Source organism: Podarcis gaigeae (genome assembly GCF_964106915.1).
Source record: "Podarcis gaigeae genome assembly, chromosome: 10".
Classification (NCBI taxonomy): Eukaryota; Metazoa; Chordata; class Lepidosauria; order Squamata; family Lacertidae; genus Podarcis; species Podarcis gaigeae.
The window spans coordinates 32,743,234-32,770,722 of NC_139686.1; the positions used below are offsets into that span (position 1 = coordinate 32,743,234).

General features: G+C 41.5%; 1 protein-coding gene across 11 annotated transcripts in view; it reads left to right on the forward strand.

Moving 5' to 3' along the window:
* Window positions 1–27,489, forward strand: part of GRIN2B (glutamate ionotropic receptor NMDA type subunit 2B) — a 287,257-nt gene that overhangs the window by 239,799 nt on the left and 19,969 nt on the right. For all 11 annotated transcript variants that reach the window (XM_083698538.1, XM_083698545.1, XM_083698544.1 and 8 more), the window contains 5 exons: window positions 6,804–7,012; window positions 7,593–7,764; window positions 8,927–9,080; window positions 10,746–10,871; window positions 14,722–14,951. In XM_083698538.1, the coding sequence (XP_083554664.1) occupies window positions 6,804–7,012; window positions 7,593–7,764; window positions 8,927–9,080; window positions 10,746–10,871; window positions 14,722–14,951 (891 nt within the window). The remainder of the gene's footprint in view (window positions 1–6,803; window positions 7,013–7,592; window positions 7,765–8,926; window positions 9,081–10,745; window positions 10,872–14,721; window positions 14,952–27,489) is intronic.

Genomic DNA, 27,489 nt, shown 5'->3' on the forward strand with positions numbered 1-27,489 from the left:
TCCCAGAACTGCCCAGGTTGCTTGTTAGTTAAATAACCTGTGCCTTTGCCTTACAGAGTGGTCAGTGGATCTTAGATAGTTCTCCTGTATAGCAAGCAAATTCATTACTTTTCTAATCAGTAATAGCGCTAAACTGTCTCTCAGGCCATGATGTAGATTGGCAAGATCCTCTCCTGCTGAAAACATGCTTGAAAAAACTTGAGTGAAAGGAAAGAAAGCTCAGCAAAAAATATTGCTCAAGAAGAAAATCCAAGGGGAAAAAAATCGTTAGGAAAGGAATTACATGCCTGGACACGTACTATGTGCAGAGACAAACCTGTATAATGCAGATTTTTGTGCTTTTGGAGATTGGATAGTTTCATACGGCAGTAGAAACTCTCTGCTGTTGTAAAACATGAACCCCAGACTTTCTGGCATGCTTTGCATAGCCAAGATATAGTATAAATATCACTGATAGGAATCGACAAAGTTGTGAATTTCGTTTTCTCTTGGTTCATCATTTCCCCTCATTTCTTATATTCAGTTCTCTGCATTTCTACAGCAATATGCAAATTTTAAAATAAAATTTATTCATGAAAATCCAGCAGCATTTTTGTGCAGATTTTTCAAATGCGCTCATTTTTGTTTGCACTTTTGACTAATCTACTGTACACATTTTTGTGGGCAATTTCCACTAATACAATGCATTTTTTGTTTGTTTTTTCACTGATACATGCATTTTTAGAAACACTTCCCCTAATATATGTACTTTGAGGTTTGGGCTGAATTATTTAATGCTGCAGGATAGGGAGAGCTATTGAGATGGCCTGCACTTATGAAATATGAGGGATTCCTGAATGTTGTGTGTTTGTGTGTGTGTGTGTGGGGGGGTGAATTCTCAGCTGGCAAGGCTGCAACTCCTGCCAAGTCTCTTGTGACATTGTGGGATGGTGAGATTCATAGAATTGTAGAGTTGGAAGGGACCAAACTGCAGGAAAGCATCAGGTCAATCAGAAGTGTGGCTGAGCCCTGAGCCTCGTCTAAAGGAATCAGAAGTTAGGGGACACTATTTCATCTTGTAGCAGTGAATTCCATACAATGATTCTATGTGGTACGAAGAAGCCTTTGCTTCTGCCTGTCCCAAATCTATTTAAGTATATAAGAAATGCTCTGCTGGAATCATTCAAAGTGTCCTTCTAGTCCAGCACCCTTTACTCATGGTAGCCAATGAGAAGTTCATAAGGAGCCTTCAAGCAGGACTCCAAGTGCAATGGCACTATTGCAATAAATTTCATTGTATGATGCCAAATTCTAGAATTATGAGAGGAGGAGAAAACTCCACATAAAGGCCTTCAGCTTGTAGATCGAAGACCAACCCTTGCTTAAGCATACCACATGAAATCTACTTTTTAAATTACTTACTATGTATGTATATGTTAGTAGGGCTACTACTAATGCAGCCCAGTTGTGAGTTCCAATATATCACCAGAAGACCCCCATTTTACACAGGGCGAAGCAGTAATGATAGCATTAATTCTCTTTGAACATCTACATGAGGGCATATAGCACAGTATAAGAATGCTGTCAACAAAGCCTTTATTATAGATTAAACTCTATTAGTTTTCAGTACTTGTAAGGATTCTACCATCCTGAACAGGAAACCACATGGCCTGTCTTCAGGAATATTTGTGAGCTTGCTTGCCATAAGGTACCAAAAGACATCAAGAATTATTTAAGGGTGCACCACATATGACTCTTGTAGTCCTTATCACTTTTGTGCGACTATATTTGATCCATTGTGCTAAACATAGAAGCTTTTAAAGTTTACCTTGTTAAACCCCTCAGCTAATTAGGTCAGAGGGCATGATTTCAGCAGCTGCAGAAAGCATGCAAATGGAGCAATGAATAAGGAAACCCATAATTAATGTCTTTTAAACAAATTGGCAAGAGTTGCATAAATGTCAATCGGGGGTAGTATGGAGAATGCATTTCTGGGAAGTGATTATTTTATTGAAAGAAGTGAGAGATGAGAACTAAATAATGACATTTCCTCTTAAGGACATTTATTTCCTGCACATCCACTTTGTTAGGTGCTATATGAATGTGAAGAAGCAGCGATCTCTTTAGCTCTGTAGCTGTCCTGTTCTGCAAAATTTAAAGCCCATTAATAACCATCACCTGTTTTGCAGGTGTAGTGAAAAAGAGAGATTTTGCCAGGTGCTGCTGAAAGGTGAACTTGAAGCTTGTGAAGGAGCACTTTTCATTTTAATTAATTCTGCATGCGAAGCTTCCACCAATATTAATCTCCTTTGACCAACATGGTTAATTAATTACCCTAAGTGTTTGTAAACAGATTTTCTACATACTCCTTCTCCAACTGTTGCATGCTGACCTCTTTGATGATGTGTGGCTCTAATAGTGGAGACATAAAGAATAGCAGAGATGCTGCCAACAGGGGCTTCCAACTAAAAGCAGAGCATCCGCAGGGTTGCATAAAACATAGCTTGACTGACTGAACAGGGTACTCAGGATGAGTCAGGCAATGAATAAAGTTACTTGGGGGTGCTTCTCGCTATTCCTTTTGCACATATTAAGATCAACACAAATGGATTTTTGCAAACTGAACCAGTCTGGTGAGTGATTTAGCACATGCCCAGTTGTCGTTCGTTCCAGTTCAGTCAGCTCATCTAGAGAAGAAGAAGAAGAAGAGTTTGGATTTGATATCCCGCCTTTCACTCCCCTTCAGGAGTCTCAAAGCGGCTAACATTCTCCTTTCCCTTCCTCCCCCACAACAAACACTCTGTGAGGTAAGTGGGGCTGAGAGACTTCAAAGAAGTGTGACTAGCCCAAGGTCACCCAGCAGCTGCATGTGGAGGAGTGGAGACTCGAACCCGGTTTCCCAGATTACAAGACTACCACTCTTAACCACTACACCACACTGGCTCTAGAGATTTCCAGTTGGTGACAACAATTGGATAAGGCAGACTGAACAATTAGAAGACCAGTTCAATGTGTGCAAGTGCATGAAATGAGTCACGCATATATAAAAATGTTGTGGGAACCTGCTTTCTTTGCGAAGGCCCTAAAGTTCCAGGTCCATAGGAATCTTATGCTGTATTATGCCAAGTCAGAACGTTGGTCCATGTAGCTCATTATTGTCTGTACACTGAAATGCTCTCAAGGGTTTCAGACAGGGGACATTCCCAGCTGTACTTCCCTGTACTAAACAGGAGGTTTACAGGTTTACAAGGGTGACTTCTATGAACTGCACAGGGAGTTACCAATTAGAAGGTAAGCTGGTGCAGTGCAAAAGCCATGGCTGTAGCAATGTACTTACTGCTAGCTCAAAATCTGCAGGGATTCCAGAATGCTTTCCTTTTGTTTGTACAGCCTTTTAGAATTATCATTATTATTTTAATTGGAAGCCTTAGCTTTTAATTACTTTGCCTTGAAAAATGTGACTTTTAATTCTGTTAGTAATAGTGCCATCTTTGTAACACATTGCACCCTCCAAATTGCATATATTATTAAATGATACTTTGGATATTTCCCCCATTCCACAGTGCCTCCCTCCTCAGATCTTTCCCCTGTTTTTATAAGAGTCAGTCATGCATGTTCACATCCATGCAAATGCATTATCCACCTCAAAAACGAAAGGGGATCCTCTCTTCCGATCCAGTTCTCTGAGGAAGGAATTTTTAACATGATATCTGTAGCCTACACTTAGAGACTCAAATCTGCCTGTTAGAAGTGCTAAAGTGTTATTTTAAATACAAAATGTTAGCTTGTGTCAGTGGTATTTACCTGGTCCAACACACACATACAACTTTCCCTTTCCCTCTACTTTGGACAATTGATATGAGGCTTATTGGAATGGAATGATTTTTTCATATTTCATTGCTCCTCTCATAGGCATGCAAACAGATTGTCAGGTTGTAGAATACTGTGTTTGCTGCACTCATGTCCTTGCTATGCTTTTCTCATCTAAAATGATGTGATGTCTGATATACCCTAAAAAGAAAGGAAAGGAATGTCTCTCACACCAAGATCCTCAGTAGTGAGCCCTACTCAGTTCGGAGTCACTTATTTCTAAGTAAGCATACATAGGATTGTAACCATGCAGTCAGAATCTCTTTGCCTAATAATCCTTATTTCTGGGTTCAGTTGATAGTTTGCTGTTGACAGGTGACTGGATGTTGCCTTAATCATTTAAACTCTGAGACCTCATTAAGACACAGAAATGCTCTTTAAATGTTCACTCAGCCATCTGGAGGTACTTGCCTGATGTCTTGAAGGGATTGTAGCCACACAAAGTTCCTTGTCTGTAGTGTGTCAGCTTGCACACACTGCCATATTTGCCAAAAGCTGCTAGCACAGACTCTGACCACCCTTTGTACTGCAGATTGGAGCATCCCCTGTCTTGTGAAGCATTTAACAGTTGCGGTTTTCCACTATCTGTTTGCTTGTCCTTGAACATATCCCATGTGGTTTTGTAGAACATCTATATGACCCACTATATGGTCAGGGCTAAGGGAGTCTTACCAGCCCCACCACCTAAAACTTGGTGCTGTTGTTGTGAAAGAGACCGATAGGGGCTTCCTGTTGCCCCTGTGGTTAAATATTTAGATGCACCTACCACCCATGTGGGATTCTGTAATGGAGGTTTGTGCACATGGAAATCCATCAAAGTGTTTAAACTTTCCACCAGCAACTGAAGGTTTTAGCAGTGTTTTACTTAGTATCACCTCCATACATTGTGCAACACATTCTGCACTGCACACATATGCCAAGATGAGTTTCTAGGCTTCTAAACAAACCCAAAATTCATAACACTACAATGTATTTTATTGCCTACTCAGGAGAATGTCAGACCCACCTATCATAATTCTTGTAATACCTATGGATTTGACTGTTCAAGTCCTCTGTAAACCCTTTGGGATCCTGAGTCAGTGGCATAGCATGGAGGGTGCAGGGGGGCCGGCCGCACCGGGCGCAACATCTGGGGGTTAGGGGGCGCAAATTACTTGCCTTGCCCCGGGTGCTGACAACCCACGCTACGCCACTGTCCTGAGTAAGCAGGTCACCTATGCCTGTAAATGACTTTTATTCCTTTCTTGGAATAACTTGTTTACTAAGCCCACATTGGATTCTCTCTCTTTTTTTAAAACCTTAATTTGATAATATTTTTTTAAAAGGAGCCATAAATATTTAATGATCTGGGTGCTGTTAAATTCAGAATACCCAAAAATCCTTGATTATACTGACGTAACCTTTGACATCCAAAGAGGCTATAACAAGTGCTTTTGTCCAGTGATTCTAAAACATCAGATGCAATAGTAGAAGAGGGTGAACTGACAGGCATGAGGAACTAAAGCCCACAAAGCAGGTAAAGAGTGAGCAACCAAAGTTCACTTTAGTCTTCCACCCACACTGCTCCCCTATTCACCTTGCCTTGACCAAAACCCAGTGGGTGGAGGTTGAGGGAGCCACAGCCACAAAATATAGGGGAGTTTGTTCAGCCTGTGCCCTCTTGTCTCATATCTGCTAACCAAGGCAGTAATTAGTGTCAATGGTGATGGAAATAATGGGCACAAAGGCAGGACTTTTCATGTCTGAAAGCATCATTGATAGGTATTCTGGACTTTCTGTGGGGAATATTGCACCTCAAGGAGCATTAGTCCTAAAAATGTCAACTTGTGAATGGATCAGAACCAATTTCGAAGAATTTTTTTTTCTATATCTTGTACTCAATGTAGAAAACACAGTACAGTAATGTCAAGTTCCCAGGAACTTACTTTGGGTATTAATGGAAGATGAAGGTTCATAATGTCATACATAGTAGCATAAAACTAAGCTTATTTAAGCTTCCTTGTCATGTGTTGCAGAAAACTGAGCAATATATTATTTTTTCTTTTCTTTTTTTACATTTTTGTAGCAAAATCTTAAATGGGTGTTTATTAAAGGTATAATAGGTATAATAATAATAATTCAGCCAGGGAACATGGAAAACCTTTATCTTTGCAATGTGGTGTTAGCTGAGGTAACATCCCATTCAAGTACTTCACAAAGAAGCACGGGTTACATTCCTCTTAAAGTCAGCATTCAGCTTTGCTCTTGGATGTCCAGGGAACAGTGCCATCATGACCAGGAATCTTCTTAAAAACTTCAAGCTAATCTGCAGCTGTTCCCTTTTCTGGAGAAACTGGGCATGGCCATTTATCCATGTGCCCTAGTTGCTCCCAGGTTAGATTATTGTAATGTACACTACCTTTGAAGATGGTTGAGAAAGCAGCTTCCAGAGTTCTAAACGGAGTTTGCAAGTTAGATCCTATTATTCTGATGTTCCACTGGTTACCAGTTTGTTTCTAAATTCAAGGTGCTGACTTTGACGTTTCAGGCCCTGAATGATCTAAGACCAGGGAATCTCAATAATCACCTACTCCCATATGAACCTGATCAAAGCACTGAGATCTACTTCTGAGCCCTGTTCCAAGCCTTCTTGTTGTTGGACTTGGGCATAAGAGACAGAGCTATTTTTGTGTGACACCTTCCTGAGGGTTGTGCATGTGTGTTTGGCCCCATCGCTGCTTGTCTTTTGGGAAACAGCTGAGGCTTTTTGTTTCTGTGGGTTTTAATGGGATGCTGTTGCTGCTTCATTAAGACTGGCTTCATTTTTGGATCAGGGATTCGTGAGTAGTTTTAAAATTAATTAATCCAGACCTTCAGTTTTCATGTATTTCTACAAAGTTCAGTTGACCATGTGGACTGTAATTTGGGGGTGATAGCTTTAGCAATGATCTCTTTCTGTTTTTCCATTGCTTCAGGTGGGATGGTGGAAGGACAAGCGTCTCAAGATGAAATATTATGTGTGGCCACGTTCTGAGCTTTACCCTGACAGTGAGGAGCGTGCGGACGACCATCTCAGCATAGTGACCCTAGAAGAAGCACCGTTTGTCATTGTGGAAAATGTGGACCCTCTAAGCGGTACCTGTATGAGAAACACTGTCCCATGCCAAAAAAGAAATGTGACAGAGTAAGTGCCAACAGGATCTTTCTCCAGCTGATTCCTCCTAGCATGTTTCTCTCCACAGCAGCAAAGCCAGCTGGACTGTCTCAGGCTGGCTTTGTTGCCACTTGCCACTAACCCAACGTTCCAATCAGCTTGGCTCATTCAGCAAAACATCAAGCAGAGTTTTCAGCTAGTGGAGAATGATAGAGAGATTAGCCAAGGAAAGAAGTAGGGGATAACAGTAGGCAATTTTAAACAATTCTAAATTCTAGCACAGATCAAAATTGTCCAAATCACATTTTTGTTGGAAATTAGCACCTTTGTCTAAAAAAAAGGAAGAAGATGAAAAAAGAAAAATGACAAGAATATATTTTCAAAATTTCTGCTTATAACATTCAGTTTCTGCTGAGAATGCCACACAAAGTTTGAATTTGGAACTAAACATGGTAGTTCTGTGTTTTTCAAGGATCATATGGAATTTCTCAAGATTAAATCCACTTTCTGAGTGCAGCATGATGGAAAAAATGGGCCATATGTTTTTGTTTTTAGTTTTAAAATATCATTTATCAGTTACACTTAATCACTTTTTGTTGTGACTGTTTAGCAACAAGACGGATGAGGAGACTGCGTACACCAAGAAATGTTGCAAAGGGTTTTGTATTGATATTCTCAAGAAAATCTCCAAGTTTGTCAAGTTCACCTATGACCTTTACTTGGTAACCAATGGTAAACATGGGAAGAAGATCAATGGAACATGGAATGGAATGATAGGCGAGGTAAGCCATGAAAGGTACCTGCTTTTACTTACAGGCTCACCAACAGACTGAATGAATTATTTCCCCCCTATGGCCGGATGATATTTGTTCTTGGGGCAGAAATTGAGTCATGCTTTCCAAATCTGTGTAGCAATTTGAATTTTGCCATTGGGAAAAATTATCATCTTGGAATTATCACCAAGCAAATTTGTGAAGTTATATGATATTTACATGGGTTTTTTTTTTAATATAAAAGCAAATGTAAGAAAAAAATATTTTCTGGAACAAGCAGGAAATGAAGAGCAATAGAAATAATGTTGTTTTCTGCTGCTTGTGGTCCATTTACTGCCAGAGTATTTCTCAGCATGCGTTTGATGGAGGAGGTGATGCGAGGTATGACATGCAATAACACAAAGGGAAACACCAGTATATACAACTGTAAAGTTTAAAGGATTTTTGCCACCTTCCTCCAAGTCTCTAAATCTGTGGGCAACAGCTCAGTCACAGGGTCAACCCTTGACATCTGCAGGTAGCACTGGGAGACATCCGTGCCTGAAACCCTGGAGAGCTGCTGCCAGTCAGTGTACACAGTGCTGAGCTAGATGGATCAGTGGTCTAATTCAGCATAAAGCAGCCTCCTATGGTGTTCCTAAATGTACATCGTCTCTGATCCCAACACCCAAAGTGTTTTGCAGGTATGTGTACATATGTGTGTACACAAATACCGAAACCAACCCACAACCAATTGGTTGCCATAAAAGGGCACACTTGTGGGGAGGGCTGTTGTTTTCCAGGGAAATGGAAAAAAAGGATGGTCCTTCCCAGGCATTATTTTTTTCCTTTCACTGATCTGACCTTCCATTCTGAATGTTCAAATATGATGTGAAACAATCCTTAGCTAGCCTGCCACTCTTTTTCTCCTCTCTTATTGCACAATGTGCCACCTTCCTCCTACTTTCTTTTTCCTTTATCTTTCCCAGTTCCCAGTTCCAAATGTGATGTCAACCCCATTTGCCCTTGCTTTCTCCCTTCCTGCCTCATATATACAAAACCTTATGAATGTGTGGCATCCTGTCGTTGTTTTAACTTACCCGAAAGCATCCTTTATTCTTGAACAGGTTCCAGCTCCTGCATGCTAGACTCTAGTCTCTGCATTAACTATTTTTCTGTCCCCTTGTCTCAGGTGGTTGACAAACGTGCCTATATGGCGGTGGGATCCCTCACCATAAATGCAGAACGCTCAGAAGTGGTAGACTTTTCTGTACCCTTCATTGAGACAGGCATTAGTGTAATGGTGTCGCGAAGCAATGGGACTGTCTCACCTTCTGCCTTTTTAGGTAAAGTTTTTAAAATTATATATATTTATATTGAGGCAAAGTGCAGGGGGAAATATTTTAAGAAAAACAACCAGAATGTTTGCTGTTCTTTTTCTAATTTAAAAAACAAACAGCACACACACACTGCTTGAAAGAAACTTTATACACCCTGAAGTTCAATCCTGAACTAGATTTCAGAACCAGGTTCTAGATCTGAAAATGAGAATACTAACAAATAACTTTAGAAATATTGGTCCCAGGTTCCAGAACTAGAAGTTTAATTATGTTCAAATACATTTCTTCAGCTTTCCCCTGATCTTTGCTTCCCAAAGCCCGGAGTTGACCTTTGACAATCATTTGGCATCCCAGCAGTATGACATGCAGACGTTCAGAAGAAGCTTTTCCTATCACTTTGCCTTATATCCAAAAAAGTGAAGGCAGAGTCTCTTTCTTGCTTTCTTTTTTGAAGTTTATAGGCCTTTTTTGTCTGCAAAGCCCTCAAAGCACCATAAAACTTTAAAAAATCAATTGAAATCACAATAGCAGCAGAGAAAATATACTGACAAAAAATTAGATACTAATTCTTAACTGACTAGTGCATTTCCATTCTGAGGATCTACATCAATATGGCACTCTGTGCCAGTCTACAGAAAGGGAAAGGACTAGGCTGGCTTTCTGGGGCAGAGAGTTCCAGAGCCTGGGTTAAACCAGGCTGAGAGTCAAAGCAGAGTGATTAACAATGGAGTCACGTGCTCCAGACAACAGGATCCCAACATCAGCCTGAAAGCAGTATTTTGAACACATTTCAAAGGCAGGACCACTAGAACATATTGCAAAGTACTGCAATTGCATATTACCACCTCTCCCCATGGGACGCGGGTGGTGCTGTGGGTTAAACCACAGAGCCTAGGACTTGCCGATCACAAGGCCGGCGGTTCGAATCCCCACGACGGGGTGAGCTCCCGTTGCTTGGTCCCTCAAAGTGCAAGTAGATAAATAGGTACCTCTCCGGCGGGAAGGTAAACGGCGTTTCTGTGCTCTGGTTCGCCAGAAGTGTCTTAGTCATGCTGGCCACATGACCCGGAAGCTGTATGACGGCTCCCTCGGCCAATAAAGCGAGATGAGCGCCGCAACCCCAGAGTCGGCCACGACTGGACCTAATGGTCAGGGGTCCCTTTACCTTTACCTCTCCCCATACTAACCCACCCAGAGCCTGCAAGAAGGGCCCGAGGCCCTTCTTTGTGTGAGTTCTGGAGGGTGGCAATACAAGAACTGGCCCTTTCTGCAGTAGTTTCTTGCTTTTGGAATGCTCTCTCCAGGGAAGCTCACCTGACCCCTTCATTATATACCGTAAGGTGCTGGCAAAAACTCACTCCTGTGTAAGTTCTGTACCTGAAAGCAACTGCCATTTAGAGTAACAGTAACTGTAAAGAAACAGTAACCAAATCAGTTCGGGGTGGAATTTAATGATGGTCTCTTCCAATCTTTCCACCCACATAAGCAATTCTGCTTGCCAGTTGGAACAATACCAGCTCTCCTCCCTAGGGGGCAGTGTGAGGAGACAAGGGGGAAAGGCCCTTTCCATAAGCAGAAGTCCTTGCACTTGGCTTCCACTGATGGGGCTGGCTTGTATTTTGGGGTAGGATGGAAAAGTACCTACAAATTTGCTGTCTTTTTTCTCTTTAGAGCCATTCAGTGCTGATGTATGGGTGATGATGTTTGTAATGCTGCTTATAATCTCTGCGGTGGCTGTCTTTGTCTTTGAGTACTTCAGCCCTGTGGGATACAACCGGTGTCTGGCTGATGGCAGAGGTAAGGAGACATATCTCTCAACATGCAACGATTATGGTCTTGCTTGTTTAGCCTGGCTTCATTTTATCCTCTTCCTGCATATATGTCAACCATTTTGTATTTTCTTTGGGTAAACAAGGAAAGAAGTTGAATCAATAGATTCACAAACAGCAGAAAATTTAAATGGATCTCTTTGGATGATTGGGCATTTGCGTGGCTCACAATACAGAGCCACTAATTTCCAGCTGACCTGAAATTATCTGCCTGACCCTATGTGTGTTTGCTCATAATTTCTCCAAAGTAAACATGCTACTTTGTTAAACTGAAATATGTGCAATATTTTGCAAATTTTGTCATGCATATGAATTTTAACGTAATAAATTTGCAACCCTTGATTGCTTTTCCTACTTTGGTTCTGCTTGCCTTGGCTGTATAACTGGAAATTTACATGACGACAATGATGGTGATGATATTACAAAGCTATGTAATGTTACATTCATCTATCTCTCATTACACTAATTGCATTAATGGAATTATTTCCTTTCAGAGATTCACCCAAAGTGCCTAATGGAGAACCTCTGCACATTAACCCCTTGCAAATTAATTCACATCTAGATTGTGTGTCAGAAGAAGGACAGGGATAAGGAAGTTACAGCAATCTAGGGGTGCTTGAAGCAGCAGAAACGACAAACCATCTCCACTGTCATACTCTACTGCCTCCATAAATTTGAGACATATTAACTATTAATTTAATATCCTTGGGTGGGTGGGGGATGTAGATGGAGTAGTTGCAGAGGGACGGGGAGCAAAAGGTGCAAAGCTGTCTGATTAGAGAGTTGATTTATGAGTGAAGGGCAAAGGCAGAATACAGAAAATAAGTGAAAGCACTTGGATGCTGGTAAGATACTGGTATATTCCCTAGGCTTCGTTGAGCTGTGAAATGGCCCCCTACGTAAGACCTTCTGGTTTACCCACAGGCTGAAAATATGAAGATGCTTGAACTGAGATATTTGTGTGAAAATCGTTTTACCCGCTTCTCAAATTTGCCCTGAACGTATCTATGCCACCAAGTTTTTGAGCCCTGAAGAAAAGATATTTTGAAATGGAAATTTAGTCAGAGCTTTATGTATAGTCATGCCAAAGGGAGCTGATGTCCACAAGCTGTGGACAGCATACATGGACCAATGCACATATCTAAAGAGATGTATGCAGAGTTGTGAATATTCATGAAGATGCTCATGATGAAATTTCTGTATACACACCATGCACATATTTTTAGTACAGGTAGCAGAACAGATGTGAATGGTGAATAGCTTGAATGAATTATTTGGGGTAAAACTGGATTCTATATGTGAAATGATGACATACATTGTTATGAGAAACATGCATTGCACAAGGCCAATATGGATATGTTCATGTGTGTTTTTTCTGGATACCAAATGCTACACAGAGTTCACTGTGTGTTTGCAGCTGTTTGCATAGTCCACATGATGTTAGCCTATGCAACTCAATGGGACTTACTTCTGTGTAGTCATTGAGGATGATAGTCATATCTTAACTGTTAAGGTATCCTGAAAAGGTACTCTTGCTTTATAAATCTATGGTGATTCTGGATGAAGCAGCAGCAAATATAGACCATGCAAAACTGAAAATATGCAATGTTCAACAATGTTTCTTTGCAATTATGCAGTGGAGCTAGTTTAAAGTTTTATTTTATTTATCCATTTTCCCTTTAAAAGTTTCCTTTAAAAGTTCCTTACTCGCTTCCTCAAATTTTTAAAATGCAAATTATAAACATCAATACAGAGATAAATTAATTTGCATGCAAAAATAAATGTTGATGAAATGCTTCACTGTTAAGTATTCAAAAAGCCAAAAAATGCAAAATGAATGTTTCTCATAATAACTTATCTCATCTGCATTGCATATGTGGGAGCCAGATTTGCCATCAGATACATTCATTCAATTCTTATTGAAAGTCAGCTGGAGTTGTGGCACATAAGCCTGCATTAATAAGCATAACTAATAGACTCTGTGAACTTGGTTTGAGTTAGTTCCATTAAAATGCAGAGGGAAAAAGAGCAGCTGTGTGAAGGAACTCTCTTGGCCTTGTACTTCATTGCATGGATGTTTCTAGTTGTTTAGATCACAGTGACCTTGTACGACTTAAAGAACTTTTGAAAACCTGTGCTCACACTTACTTAACAGAACAACAATAGCTATGATACCAAATGCCACAATTTGTTATAGAGCTAGAGGCGTCATGAAATTTCTGTTCTACTCATGGGAGTGCTCCTGAATGTCTAAAACTCATGATGTGAAAAAGATTTATGCGTGCCTCTGTTTGCAAGTCATACATAAGTATGCCAAGACTCAGAGAGCAGCACTGCATACTTTCATCTTACGGGGAGGCACGTGTATCACTTCCTCCCTGTTGCAGTTTAGGTTGCAGGAGTGGCTTGCGGAGTTAGTCGCTTCAGTGACTCTATTTACGATAACGTTTGGATAAACAAAAATGCATGTATGCATTGTTAAGGCAGATGACGTTTTGTTATACCTCACCCTTCATCTGAGGTACTCAAAATGACCTTTTAGCTTCACAGCAACCAGAAGATGATGACTAGGTGAGTTGCCCAAGGTCACCCACTGAGCTGAGCAGCCAAGGACAGATTTGTTTCCGGGTTTCCCACAGAACGTTAGGGTCCTTTTACTCATTTATTTTGTGGGATCCAGGCATATTTATTTAAGACACTTTTCTGCTACAGGACTGTCACATTTCCCCTGCGTTCCACCTACAGCATTTTGTGGATGGGAAATGCAAATTGTTGTCCTTTGTGCAGAATGTGGCCACTGGAATTCCACTGTACCCACCTAAATGTCAGTGTCACAACAAATAGAGATGAGCAAAACACCCCACCCTCACTCATTTACACTCATAACACAATTTTCTGTACTTTTTAAAGTTCAGCTTTTAGAGTTGTGCTTTCTTGGGGACTGTTTTTACTTTTTGTTAGAGGATCATTCAATCCCAAGAACACTCATGTAGCCCTCAAAAGACAACAGGTGAACATCAGCAGTGCCAAGTGTTTTTCAATAATTTTTATTATTTTCGATGTGCTTTCCCTTTCTAGGGTTGGAGAGCACATCCTTTTTGTTTTGTTTTGTTTTAGAGTAGTAAAAAGGAGTTCCCTCTCCCAGAACACTAGTCAGGCTCTCCCCAAACATGACTTCTTTCTTCAATTACATGGGGAACTGGGAAGCCTATTGGCTGATAACTGATTGGCTCTGCCATGAAACCTGAAGCCTACCACTGACCCATCACACTGCCAAACCATGCTTTGATAACTGGGAACATCCAACAAGGTTGTGCCATCTCCCAACTTCCTCCAGCTGCATGAATTTCCCTATCTTTCTCTGGTTAGTGTTAACTGCAAGGTTTCATTGCTACACCTGACCTGGCATAAGAACAGTTACCACTGACCATAGTTAGCTTCTAAACCAGAGATTGAGGTAAACTTCTAACCCTGGTTTCAGTCTCTGTTTTAGAAGCCAACTGCTATTTTACCTCTTCAGATTTAACACTGCAATTCTATGGACACTTACCCAGGAGTAGGTCCTGTTGGGGCTTACTTCTGAGCAGACATAGTTAGAATTCTGCTGTAAATTAGTTGATATTAACCAGGAAGAACAGAGAAAGAGAGGAAGAAAAGCATGCAAATTTATGGGATTCTTCCAGTATACCAACCTATGTTTGCGCAATCAGACAAAGTGATGTATAAAAGAAAAGGGTCAGGATTTTGTACTAACTACTTGGAATGACGGACTTTGCCAGTCTGATCACTATTTCTGCTTATGTTTCTGGTCATTTCAGAGCCTGGTGGTCCTTCTTTCACCATTGGCAAAGCTATCTGGCTATTGTGGGGCCTGGTATTCAACAACTCTGTGCCAGTGCAGAATCCCAAGGGAACTACAAGCAAGATCATGGTGTCTGTGTGGGCCTTCTTTGCTGTCATCTTTCTGGCCAGTTACACTGCCAATTTGGCTGCCTTCATGATCCAAGAGGAGTATGTAGACCAGGTGTCTGGGCTGAGCGACAAAAAGGTAATGCATTTGCAACCTCAGAGGGTTGCTTCCTTGTCATGAAATCCTTTTGCTTCTTCTTTATTTTAATTGAGTGCACCCTGAGCTTGGTTAGCAATAATGCAGCCATAATTTAATTTATGATGTCAATAATAAATAACATGATAATTCAAATAATAAGAAAACTTTTTAATTTTATTTTGTGTGTGTTTTTTAATTGATTTGTGAATATCTAAACCCAAGTTTCTCAAAGTATAAAGTGAGCATCCCTATGTGTTGGCATCCTATAACTGTATGAACAGTTGCCAGGAGAACTGAAACAACCTCCCTGATAAAACCAGATTTTGTATATATCTTGACTGGGCAAAGAAATAGAATGTGCCTGCTCTCTTCTTAGCAACTGTGAACTAATAAACTAGTGCTCTGCCTCCCATTCCTTCTGCTATCCTTTAATCCACTTGAACTCTGCTTGGGGCAAGTATGACAAATACAACATTTTGTCTTTGGCTGATTTTGTTCTCCTGCTTTCCAGTTTCTGTAGGAATTTCTCACAAGCTGAGAAGTGCTGCACAGCAATGCTCTGAGAGGTTATTATTATCTTCCCTGTAAAGAGGAGGAACAGACACTGATATGCTTAAGTCCATGGCAGAAATAGGATTTAAGCACACACCCCCCATACACAATAGCCCACTCCTATGCATAGTTATATGGAAATCCCGTTATATTCAATTGGCTTTGCTCCCAAATAAGTGTGCACAGGATTGCAGCGATAGGTTATATATTTTACCATGAAGCTTCAGAAAATGGAAGAATATCAGCTAAATAGCTATATTTGGAAGTACTTAGGCTGGAGAAAAAAAAATACCCTCATGCAAGTTAATGTAGTTACAATGTAGTTGATAATTTGGGGCTCTGCTGTTATCGGTGAATGAGGGATGGGGATGCAACCCTGAAAGGAAATCTTCTCTCACCCATTTTCTTAATATTTTTTTCTTCCTTGCTCTCATTTCCTGATATTTTTTTTAATTGTGTGAATTATAGATGCAGATGTTTTATGGTAGGCTGGGCTGTGCAGCAGCATTAGACAGAGGTCACTGGCTTGTGGTCACAGAGGTGGACTCCTTGTGCTTATGGGTCATAGCTATTGATGAATATAGTGTTGTAAGCTCTAGTTTATCATTAGTGCATTGGTTTATTTTTTAACAATAATAATATTTATTAGTACAATATTATCTTATCATACTTTGTTCAAACCAGGCTTGTCTGATATGCTGCAAGGGTGGCACTACAGTTTCCTAGATTACATGTCCTCAAGACAGATGTCTGTAATATTTGTGACCTTCTCAGTGCCTTTTTTTATTATTCATTCTGTCCCATTTTAACCTCACAAACCATCAAAGATGATGAGTCTTCGGTGGTTGCTGATGGATGAATTAGCATATATAAGAAGCACAGGATTATTGTTGGTAGATTCAAATCCTGGGGGGAAAGGCCTTTCTTCCTATGTCCCTCCACCTCCCTTTTGAGATATTAAATGCAATTTGTACCAAACCATGGGCTATTTTTTACCTTAAGGTGTATTCTGGATTTCAGGTTCTTGGATAGATGGCCAAACTTCATGTAATGTAAGGGTTCTGTGGCTGGAATTCCTGTTGTCTTTTCCCATTACAAAAAGATCTGCCTGATTTGGAAGAGGGAGTTTAACAAATTTTTAATGTATGTGTTGCCTCCGCACTTCTTAGCTCCCCATCTTTTCAGAAAGTCCTTCCCTGGGCAGCCAAAGAAGAGGAGGTGAAATGGTCTCGGCACTTTCCCCCACCCCCAACACCAGAGGTGTAGCAGCTATCACTCCTCTCCTCTCCTCTCCTCTCCTCTCCTCTCCTCTCCTCTCCTCTCCTCTCCTCTCCTCTCCTCTCTTCTCCTCTCCTCTCCTCTCATTTTGTCCCACAGCAGCCGCCCAGGCAAATCCTTCCAGAAAGTAGGGGAGAAGTTAGTATCATAGCCAATGGGAGTTGGAAGTTGGTGGGTCCTTCCAACTCCAGCAAATGCTTCACGCTGCGGAGCTTGAAGATAGATTATAGTCGTCCCTCTGCTTACATCAGGTTGGCAACCCACAGCTTTGAAGGCTGCCTGCACATTACACTTTGTAGCTTTATTTCTAGAAGGGCTGAAGACATACTGTTAAAAAAAAATAAAAACTCAGTGTTTGGGTCTTCTGCTGCCATGAGCCCAGGTGCAATTGCTGCAATTGTACCATTATAAATCCATCTCTGTTAGCACTGCATGGATTCCTATTGCCTCGGGTCCAAACAACTTACTATATCAGTCACAGCTCTGACCTCACTTATTGGCTAAAAACATTGAGAGGCAGTAACAGCCAGGCTGGCTCATTTGAAAGAAATTATTCAGAAAGGTACCTGCATGTTATGATTGATAAATTTCTTATTAGAAGGGCTAGAAACTTCTTCTTTTTTAATGAAAGCTCTGAGTCTGGTACCTCCTTCAGGGATGCCAATGAAGGCCTTCATGGGCACCAGGTTGGTGACCTCTGCCCTAACGGACCAGCCTCCACTGATTTTAATTGGAAAGAAGGAGAAGCAAACAGTAGAAACAAAACAACTAAAATGCTAGAATTCAACCATCTCAATTCATTGCTTGTAGTCACATTTCAAAGCTATCCTCTCAGATAACAAGGCACACTAATGGTTTGGAGGCCCCTCAGCCCCATATGGCCCTAATGCCGCACACACCTATAAATCCTTTCCTGCTGGGAGCAGCAACACTGACATTGTTAGAGCTGTTGGGGCTTGTAGTCTGCAGGTGTGGCCTTCTTATTCCAATCTAGAACATTACTTTCCTAAAATCCGTTGCACCCTAATTTCTCTTGCTGTTGTTTGTGTCTGTCTTGAGTGTTAGTTATGAGGTAAGTCTTGTCCCTTCAGCCCCAGCCCCTAAATTCTGGCCTTTGGTGTGATTGATTTAAATCCAGTGTTAAATACTTGAAGACCTCTGTGTCTCTTGAGTAACAGTATACAGTGGTACCCTGGGTTACAGATGCTTCAGATTACATACGCTTCAGGTTACAAACTCTGCTAACCCAGAAATAGTACCTCGGGTTAAGAACTTTGCTTCAGGATAAGAACAGAAATTGGGCTCCGGCGGCGTGGCAGCAGCAGGAGGCCCCATTAGCTAAAGTGGTGCTTCAGGTTAAGAACAGTTTCAGGTTAAGAACGAACCTCCGGAACGAATTATCTTGCTTAGAATCATAGAACTGTAGAGTTGGAAGGGACCTCAAGGGTCATCAAGGCAAATCCTCTGCAATGCATGCGGCTTGTATGGGAATCCAACCCACAACCTTGGCATTATCAGCACCACACTCTAACCAACTGAGCTAACTGCCACTTGAGTGTCCAGCTTAGTGACAGTATTCTCTGTATGCTTGTGTGTGTACCAGTTTGTACCAAGACATTTTGCTGTCTGTAGCGGAGCAGAAAACGGTGTTGCTCTCCCTGCCCCACACCCAGTTAGGATCCATAGTACCTAAGGCCAATTAAATTATTTTGGCATCAGATGCAAACACATGCATCTCTCCCCTTCTCTAACTACTAGAGAAGTACAATGGTAATAGCTATTGAATTATTTGGCACCATTTAAAGATACCAAAAATAGATTGACTCAGGTGGCTGCCTCACTCTTCCTAATGGTAAGGCCAACTCTGGTATTGTTTGTCTGTGGTCACATTCACACTATATATTTTCAGCGCTATGATACCACTATAAACAGTCATGGCTTTCTCCAGGCAAGTCTGAGACCTATAGCTTGTGAAAGGTGCTGGGAGTTGTTAGGAGATCCCTGTTCCTCTCACTCTTAATAAACGAAAAAGGCAGTGTTGGTCTCACTTTCACATCTTGCTTATGTTGAAACAAAATGTAGAATTAGTTGGGATTTTCTGTGAGTCTAGCAGGGATCTTCCTATGTTCTGATGCCATAGCTAAACCCAGTTTCGTCATTCTCATGGCTCAATTTTGCTGAACCTATTTTCTTTCTCTAGCAGATCCCTCCAAACAAATTTCCATGTAGACATGCCTCCAATTATTTCCCCCTTCAGATAATTGTTCCCTTAAATATTCATTTCCCAGTTCCTTATTCTTTAAGATCAAAGGAAAGGGCCAAAGGTTAAAGGACAAATTGGTGATAGTGTAACAGGCAGGTGTTCATATCTCTGAATGTATACATTCATAGAAGATGCTGAACTTATTTGAAATAAAGTGGTTATTTTTCACAATAGAAATAGGATTGCAGTTTATTTCTATGATTCTGTGCTTTTTGGTGCAGTTGATTTGTCCATGTTACTGGTTTTTAGTGTTATTCTTTTCAACATTTTAATCTTAAAATCCAAGGCACATAAATCTTATTATTCGGCTAGGCCCCTGGATATGAAACATAATCTAGCAAAACACATCCTTACCTTTAAACACTTGAACAGCCTAGTTTAAAAATCAGTAGGATTTTACTTAAAGATAAGTACATCCTCATTGTTATAGACTGGGATCCTAAGCATACTTTCTGTGAAACTAAGCTCCTTTCAAATCAATTAGGCTTGCTTTTGAGTAAATATATTCAGGATTGAGGTGCCAGGCAGCACTTTCCAGTTCTTAAGCTATGGAACACTAGTTACAGGAAGAGATCTCACCTAGCACATGGGTGGGGAACCTGTGACTCTTCGGAGGGCTCTGCCATCATCACCATGATAGATGGGACTGGGTGGGGGACTGGAGTCTAACAACATCTGGAGAGCAACAGGTTTCCTACTCCTGATCTGAATTCTTCATTGAATACTTTTCACATTAGCTGGATGCTTCAATTTTACACACTGTTTAAGGGCTGCTGCTACTGTTAGGAAGTAGGAAGAATAAAAGTGATTTATGAGGTCTGTGGACAAAGAGTTGCAAATCACGATGTACCATTGAGTTTTCAGATTTGGCCTTTTTAAGTTGCTTGTGCCCTTCAATAGAAGCTTCTTTGTTGGAAGAAAATAGACTGGCTAGTTATAAAGTTATGAATGTTTAAATACACCAACATGTGATATATTTTTTGTCTTTCCTGCCCCCCTTTAAATCTCAGCTCAAAGTGGAACGGCTTAAAACACTGGTATGACTGTGATGTGCTTTAGCTTTGACTCATTCCTCATAGGATCCTCTCTCTTCCTCAACGCTGCAGGGATTAATGGTGGTAAAAACTTGTAATGGGACTCTTCAGGATTAATGGGAGTACAAATGTGTTTTTTCTCAGTACCTTAAGCAGATAAAGCCTAAAGACATGCAGAGAATAGGCATGCTGACTTTTGGATTTGGATTTCACTCATGCTGGAAGAGGGGCATGTGTGAAAATCTTCCAATAGGCTACACTTGAGGCAAGATGGAAAGTAATAATCAGCACATGATTTAAAAGATTACAGTTTCAAGATGCGGCTAACAGTAATTCTGTGCTGTCTTTTCCTCTCATCTTGCTGCAATATTACATGATGGGTTTTGGACATTATATTTCTGCTCTTGTTCCCTTTGAAGCTGCCCATAAGAAAATAGGAAAATGTGAAGCTCCATTATCCTGAGTCAGATTATTGGTCCATTTAGCTCAGTATTGTTTATGTTGACTAGCCGTGGCTCTCCAGGGTTTTAGCTAAGGGGTTTTCTGCCTAGAGATTTCAGGGACTGTGCTCTACTACTGAGTTAAATAAGAGGAGCCCTTCTAAGTCAGACCAAGAGTCCACCTAGTTCAGCTAGCCAGATGCTTCCAAGAAGCCTGTGTAACTAGAACAGTCAACATGCGTTATTTTCTTTTGCTCATACCTGATATTCAGAGGCACACTGTCTCTGTCTCTGAGCCTGGAGATTCCATTTAACTGTCGTAGTTAACAGCTGTTGATAGACCTATCTTCCATGCATTTGTTTAACCCCCTTCCCTAAGGGCCGGATTAAACAAGACATTGGTGGCCCAAAATCAGATGTCCTGTCTCTTTTAAAAGCAGCCAAGCATGTGCAAATTTGATCAGGACCACGGCCAGGGAGGAGGGATGTTAATTATTTTCTACCATGTTGTTTGTCCATTTAAAACCCCCTCAAAGCTGCTATTTTCTCTGCTGGGCTAACATACAGATGTCAATGCATTGAGACTCTGACACTCTGTGTAGCAGGCTCTGTGCATAGAAATTTTGTGCACTGGAGAATCATTGTAACATATATTTTTGCTCAGGGACTTCAGAACTATATTTCCCAGTATCTCTGGTGCTGATATGCAAAAACCATTCATTCCTCTCTCACATGATCTACATGGCACATGGCATCCACAGCCTGTGTACCAGGCAGGCAGTTGCATTAAGACTTCACTGCCCTGACCTCCTCACCCTGTTGCCATGATTGCACAAGTGTTTAACATATCTGCCCCCTTATTTTTCCCTCAATACTTTGTTACTAGAGTTCACTCACACTAGGTATTTTATCCCTAATATTTTAATCCATTGGAGATGCAGCAAATTGGTCATTTATATTAATTGGATCAGTTGGAAAGAAATGTGTAATAATAATAATAATAATAATAATAATAATAATAATAATAATAATTTATTTGTACCCCGCCCATCTGGCTGGGTTTCCCCAGCCACTCTGGGCGGCTTCCATAGAAACCAAAAATACACTAAAATATCACAGATTAAAAACTTCCCTGAACAGGGCTGCCTTAAGATGTCTTCTGGATGTCAGGTAGTTATTTATCGCTTCGACATCTGATGGGAGGGCATTCCACAGGACGGGCGCCACTACCGAGAAGGCCCTCTGCCTGGTTCCCTGTAGCTTTGCTTCTCGCAATGAGGGAACCGCCAGAAGGCCCTCGGCACTGGACCTCAGTGTCCGGGCAGAACAATGGGGGTGGAGACGCTCCTTCAGGTATACTGGGCCGAGGCCGTTTAGGGCTTTAAAGGTCAACAGCAGCACTTTGAATTGTGCTCGGAAACGTACTGGGAGCCAATGTAGGTCTTTCAAGACCGGTGTTATGTGGTCTCGGCGGCCGCCCCCAGTCACCAGTCTAGCTGCCGCATTCTGGATAAGTTGTAGTTTCTGAGTCACCTTCAAAGGTAGCCCCACATAGAGCGCATTGCAGCAGTCCAAGCGGGAGATAACTAGAGCATGCACCACTCTGGCGAGACAGTCCGCGGGCAGGTAGGGTCTCAGCCTGCGTACCAGATGGAGCTGATAAACAGCTGCCCCGGACACAGAATTGACCTGTGCCTCCATGGAGAGCTGTGAGTCCAAAATGACTCCCAGGCTGCGCACCTGGTCCTTCAGGGGCACAGTTACCCTATTCAGGACCAGGGAGTCCAGGGAGTGTGACTGACTGCTTTGCTTATCCTCTTTTCACATTGGTGCATAGTGCTAAGAGTGGCTTCACGTGTTTCCTCCACAGAGAGATTTACGTGCTTCAGATATTGGTAGCATTTGGTAAAATGATGTATATTTCTGGTGTGCATATTTGTGCTGAGAAGACTGGTGACCAAATTTAGCACTAACATTTTGCATCCGTATTTTATCTCCTGACATTATTCCCATAAATGCATCTGTATAAAAAACCTCTTGCCAGAATTTATCACCAACAGAAAATGTATTGAATGGCAGACACCCAGATACCTGCCTTTGAATTATTACAATGAAGTTACATGGAAAACATCACTCAAAGTGAACTCTTCAATTCAGGATACAACTTGTAGAATTGGGGTGCTGCTTCAGATGTAACAATGAGGGCTTATGTGATCCCTTATCTCTGCCAGCATGGAGAACTTTGGAGTTTGGATGCTTTAGTTGAGCTTCCTGCTTTGCATTGGGTTAGACTAGATGATCCTCAGGATCCCTTCAAACTCTACAATTCTATGATTCTATAAGTCTTCAATTTTTATGCAGTGAAGGGATGATGTAGCCTAGCAACAAGGTCAATGTAGAGCCTATGTACTAACTTGGTTGCAGGAAGCTGCTCTGATCAGAGATTCAATACAGTCAGAGAAGAGGTTGTGTAGTTCTGAATCACTAAACAGTCTAGTTAACGCAGAGATTGCATAAATTTGAATTCTGCATGGAGGTTCAGTCAAGCTACTGAACCTACTATGTGCACTTTACTGCATGTGACGAAATTTGATGGAAGATTTCTTTGCTAATTAGATCCCTGCTATGATTTTAGCCATTTTAGAAGAACAACCTTCTTTAAACTTGCTATTTTTAGCTTCTTTTTATGTTCTTTTAATCTCAGAGTTCCTTGCTAATTATTTCTTTTCTTATTCCCAACTCAGTGATATCACTGACTACAATTTACAGTGACAACTATTAAAATATTGGTGCCAAGCACAAGTCATATTTGAGAACACCAGTGCACCAACATTTGTGTGGCGAGTTTCCGCCCCCCCAGGAAGGAGAACTAATGACACAGGACACCAAGTATTAAGGTTAAATGGGCGAATTAGGCCACAACTTTATTGATTTCGGGAATGAGAGATATTGGCTTAGGCATTGGTCCTATCGACTAACCAGCTCCAGCCCGACTGCATGAAGACCGAGATGGGTTAACACCAGAAGGGGGAGTCTGCTGAGGCAGGTCAACTAGGAGCTGCCCCGGGTCACCGCTCGGGGGCGTGCCTTAGGCCCACACCTCCATAGGTTTCGGACAGGGCCACGCCCCCCCCGGAATCCTTTAACGGACTACCCTTAGCTTTTGGGGGGAGGTGATGGCGTTTCCTCCCCCCCCACATCCTCTTAACCCCTTCTTTCCAATGCCTAACCGCCAATGCCGAGGAGTTGTGATGAGGTGCTACGAGGTAGGTGAAAAACCGATTGGCTGAAATCGCCAATTGGGAAAAATTCCTACCAGGCCCCTTGCGGTAACCGACCGAAGCCCATAGCAATGTCAGGAGCCTACCTAAAGGGAGGGAGGGTGGGAAAATCAGCTGGTTGGCGCGGCGAAAAGAGGGCAGGCCACACACCCCCAGCCACCCGATTGGCTGGCTAGGTGGGCGATGCGACCGGGATTCCCTCAGTCTCGCGGGGGTTGAAGCCAGCCCCCGCGCACATGGGATGGTTGTGAAGCCCGCCAGCCCATCTCCTCCCCAGGATCGGAAGTGGCTTACTCAGGAAGCACTTTGGTAATATGTTTCACCGTTAACAGGGAAGAAGTGAAGGTCTCAGAGTTTGCTTTGAGTTCCTGGCTTTGATTTCTCACTTAGGATCTGGTAAAGGTGTATCTGAGAGGATGATTCAGAATCTGCATTTCTGAGGGAAATAGTGACAAAAGTTGATGTTATATTTAAAGCACATGGCTTCCCTCAAAGACTGCTGGAAACTGTAGTTTTGTGGGTGCTGGGAATGATAGCTCTGTGAGAGGTAAACTATAGTTTCCAGGGAAGCCATGCACTTTAGATGTGCTTTAAATGTATGGTGTGGAGATGCCCTAAGTAAACTCAGCCAGCTTGGGACTCATGAGGTCTCAAATCAGGATTCTGCCTAACATTGGCTTCTTGAGGAAATCGTCTGGAAAATTTCTTAGAATACACCTCTGCATGGGGTTTCTTCCAGGGATCAGATTTAGACAGTCACCCACATATATCTTGATTAGGGATTGTGTGGCATTCTGGCAGATTCAATTTCCAATTTGGATATTGCACTCCATTGATGTGGGCAATTATTCAAAATCTACCTTCTGACCAATTTTTACTTTTAATTGTGGGGAAATGGTGTGTGTGTGTGTGTGTGTGTGTGTGTGAGAGAGAGAGAGAGAGAGAGAGAGAGAGAGAGAGAGAGAGAGAATATGAATGTGGGTTATGTATGAGGGTATGGCCCTTCCCGCTGCTGACGCATGGACTCTAGATGGTTAGCAATGAGGGAGTGTGGACCTTGGAGTCAGAAAGCTTCCTCCCTCCTGAATTATAGAATCATAGAACAGGAAGGGACTTCAAAGGTAATCCAGTCTAGCTTCCTTGATAGGTTACAATGGAGGTCCAGGCATCACCATCACCATGCCACTTTTCATTCAGTGAATACCAAAGCAATTCACAACAGTAATAACTGCAAGAGACAATAATAGAAAAATCTGAACAGAGGAGAGGTGCAAAGAGCTTTCCTCTGTGACTGAATGTGGTGGTGACTGATGCAGGTGCCCTTCTACCTCTTGACTGGAGGCGGGGGGGGGGGGGAGAGATACCTAAGTAATTTTGTGGTCCTTTCGCTTTTTCTGCTCTTTTAGATGTGGCAGCCATTTTTTATTGTGCCACACTCCATGGCAGCCTTTTTGGGACACACCCACGGAACTTCCTCAAAATTATAGATATGGCCACTGCCCCCCCAAGGTTGGCACCCTCTGCAGTAATCCATACTTCATAGTTAATGTATGTTTAAAACAATACAGGGGGTAACACTTTGAAACTGCAGGGGTTATGCAAGGTCAGGGGAAATAAGGGAAATCAGGTTTGATTTTTTTTTTTTTATAAATGCAGTGTTTTCTTACAGCCTTGAGGTGCTATAGCAGGCATGGGAACCTATGACTCTCCAGATGCTGTTGGACTACAATTCCCATTGTCTCTGACAATCCAAGATCCTGGCTGGGGCTAATGAAAGTTAAGAGTCAACAAGGCCTGAAATAGCACAGGTTCTCCACCCCTGCAATGCATTACATCATGAAACTAGTTTAAAACTCCTACAAGATAAATGAACACTGAATTTGGGAAGTGTTTTCTAATCCAGACAGGAAACAAGCATCAGTGATAATAGAGAGCACACTATCAACATCATTATGTAGAACATAAAAAGTGGAGTGACAGTTTATTTGAAATTCGTTGTCAGAGATTCATGATGAGGACATGGTGGATCCTATCCATCTCAAATTCCTGTCAGAAGGAATATATCAAAAGGGGGTATTGTGGACACACAATGGCTTCTAGTTCACTGAGCAATGTGGTTGCATATCTTGGGACATTCAGCACACTGGAGGCAACATGAGTTATGCATGTCAACATTTGGAAGATGAAATATTCCTCCTTCATATAGACTTTTGTATAGACAGGCTCGACTCCAAGTTTGTTTGGGCCCTTGGTGGGAAATTGGTGGGTCCCCTTCCCCTTGGCCATTTAGTGCCACCCGTAGCTACAGCAATTCCCATTTAAGCTCACAAAAGGGCAAAAATGTACGAGAACTTACTAAGCTAAATTACAGATGAAGGGAGTTTCTGCCTGTTTTGTTTACTGGCTCTTGTGTGTTTCAGAGCTTTGTGATAGGTAGAGAAGCAACAGGTGCAGCATTTGAGTTGTGATGCATCAGTGTAGAAGGAAAACATCCATCACTGGATTTCTTGGTGCCTTCCAGCCGTAGCTCAGTGGTAGAGCATCTGTTTTGCGTGCAGACAGTGCCAGGTTTGCTCTTCAGCTCCCTCAGGTAGGGCTGGGAAAGACTCTGAAACCCTGGAGAGCCACAACCATCGTAGATAATACTGAGCTAGATGGACCATTGGTCTGACTCGTATAAGGCAGCTTTGTAAATTCCTAATAACAACAAACTTCTCATTAGAAGACAATAATGAAAAAAATGAGGGGCAGATCAAGTGGCAAACAAACAAAAGTAAAAGAAAGCTTCTTTTCTTCTCACAAAGACAGTAGCCTTTCGATTGAACCCCTAAACTTATTTATTTACCAGAGAGTACATTTTACAGAATACATTGGGACCTTCTCCTGCATGAATGTATTTGGGGTTGGGTTGTAGGATTGATTGAGATGTACCGGTAAGTAACATGCTACAGTTGGGCAGGAGTGGCATCTATCAGGCAGGTGAGTGAGCAAAAGAAAATAATTCCAGATATCTTATCCACAATGACTTTCATTAACTCACATTAAACAGGACTTTAGTGAGGGATTTATAGAGATTTAATAATAATAACCAAAATGGTTGATGAAATATTAACCAACTGTTTTTTCATAGGTCTGGGGGATAACCAAACTTCAGATTTCTAGGGTGTTTGGAAAACGATTGAATTGGGAGCTCTGGCACTCTGATAATTGCACAATGCCTGGGTTTGGTTTTTTTTTTGTATTTTGAAAAGCTGTATTTTCAAAACTTATCATAGCCACATTCCTTCCCTGCAATCATATTGTTGCCAATTTTGTTGTTTTATTTAGATATTGCTGATAGCACTATGAACATCAGAAATCAATAATATTATATTTAGCTGTTGAAATCAAATATTGCCTATCATGTTCCTTCCAGGAGTTTGAATAAGCCCCGAGGTTATCTGCACCTAGCAAAACAGTAGTACTGCTTTATGGAAACTCAAAACCACAGCCTTGTGGTTAAGCTTAAGTCAGCACTAATTTAGTCCACAGCAGATATGATAAAACTAGACAAAACTGCAACATAAACACCTCCTGCACCAAACATTTACCCCTGCTGAATATCCCCCAGATGCAAACTTCCTTGTTAAATTGCCATGTAAAATTATGTTCACTATTTAAAGACAAACTTTAAAAAGTGACACTTTCATT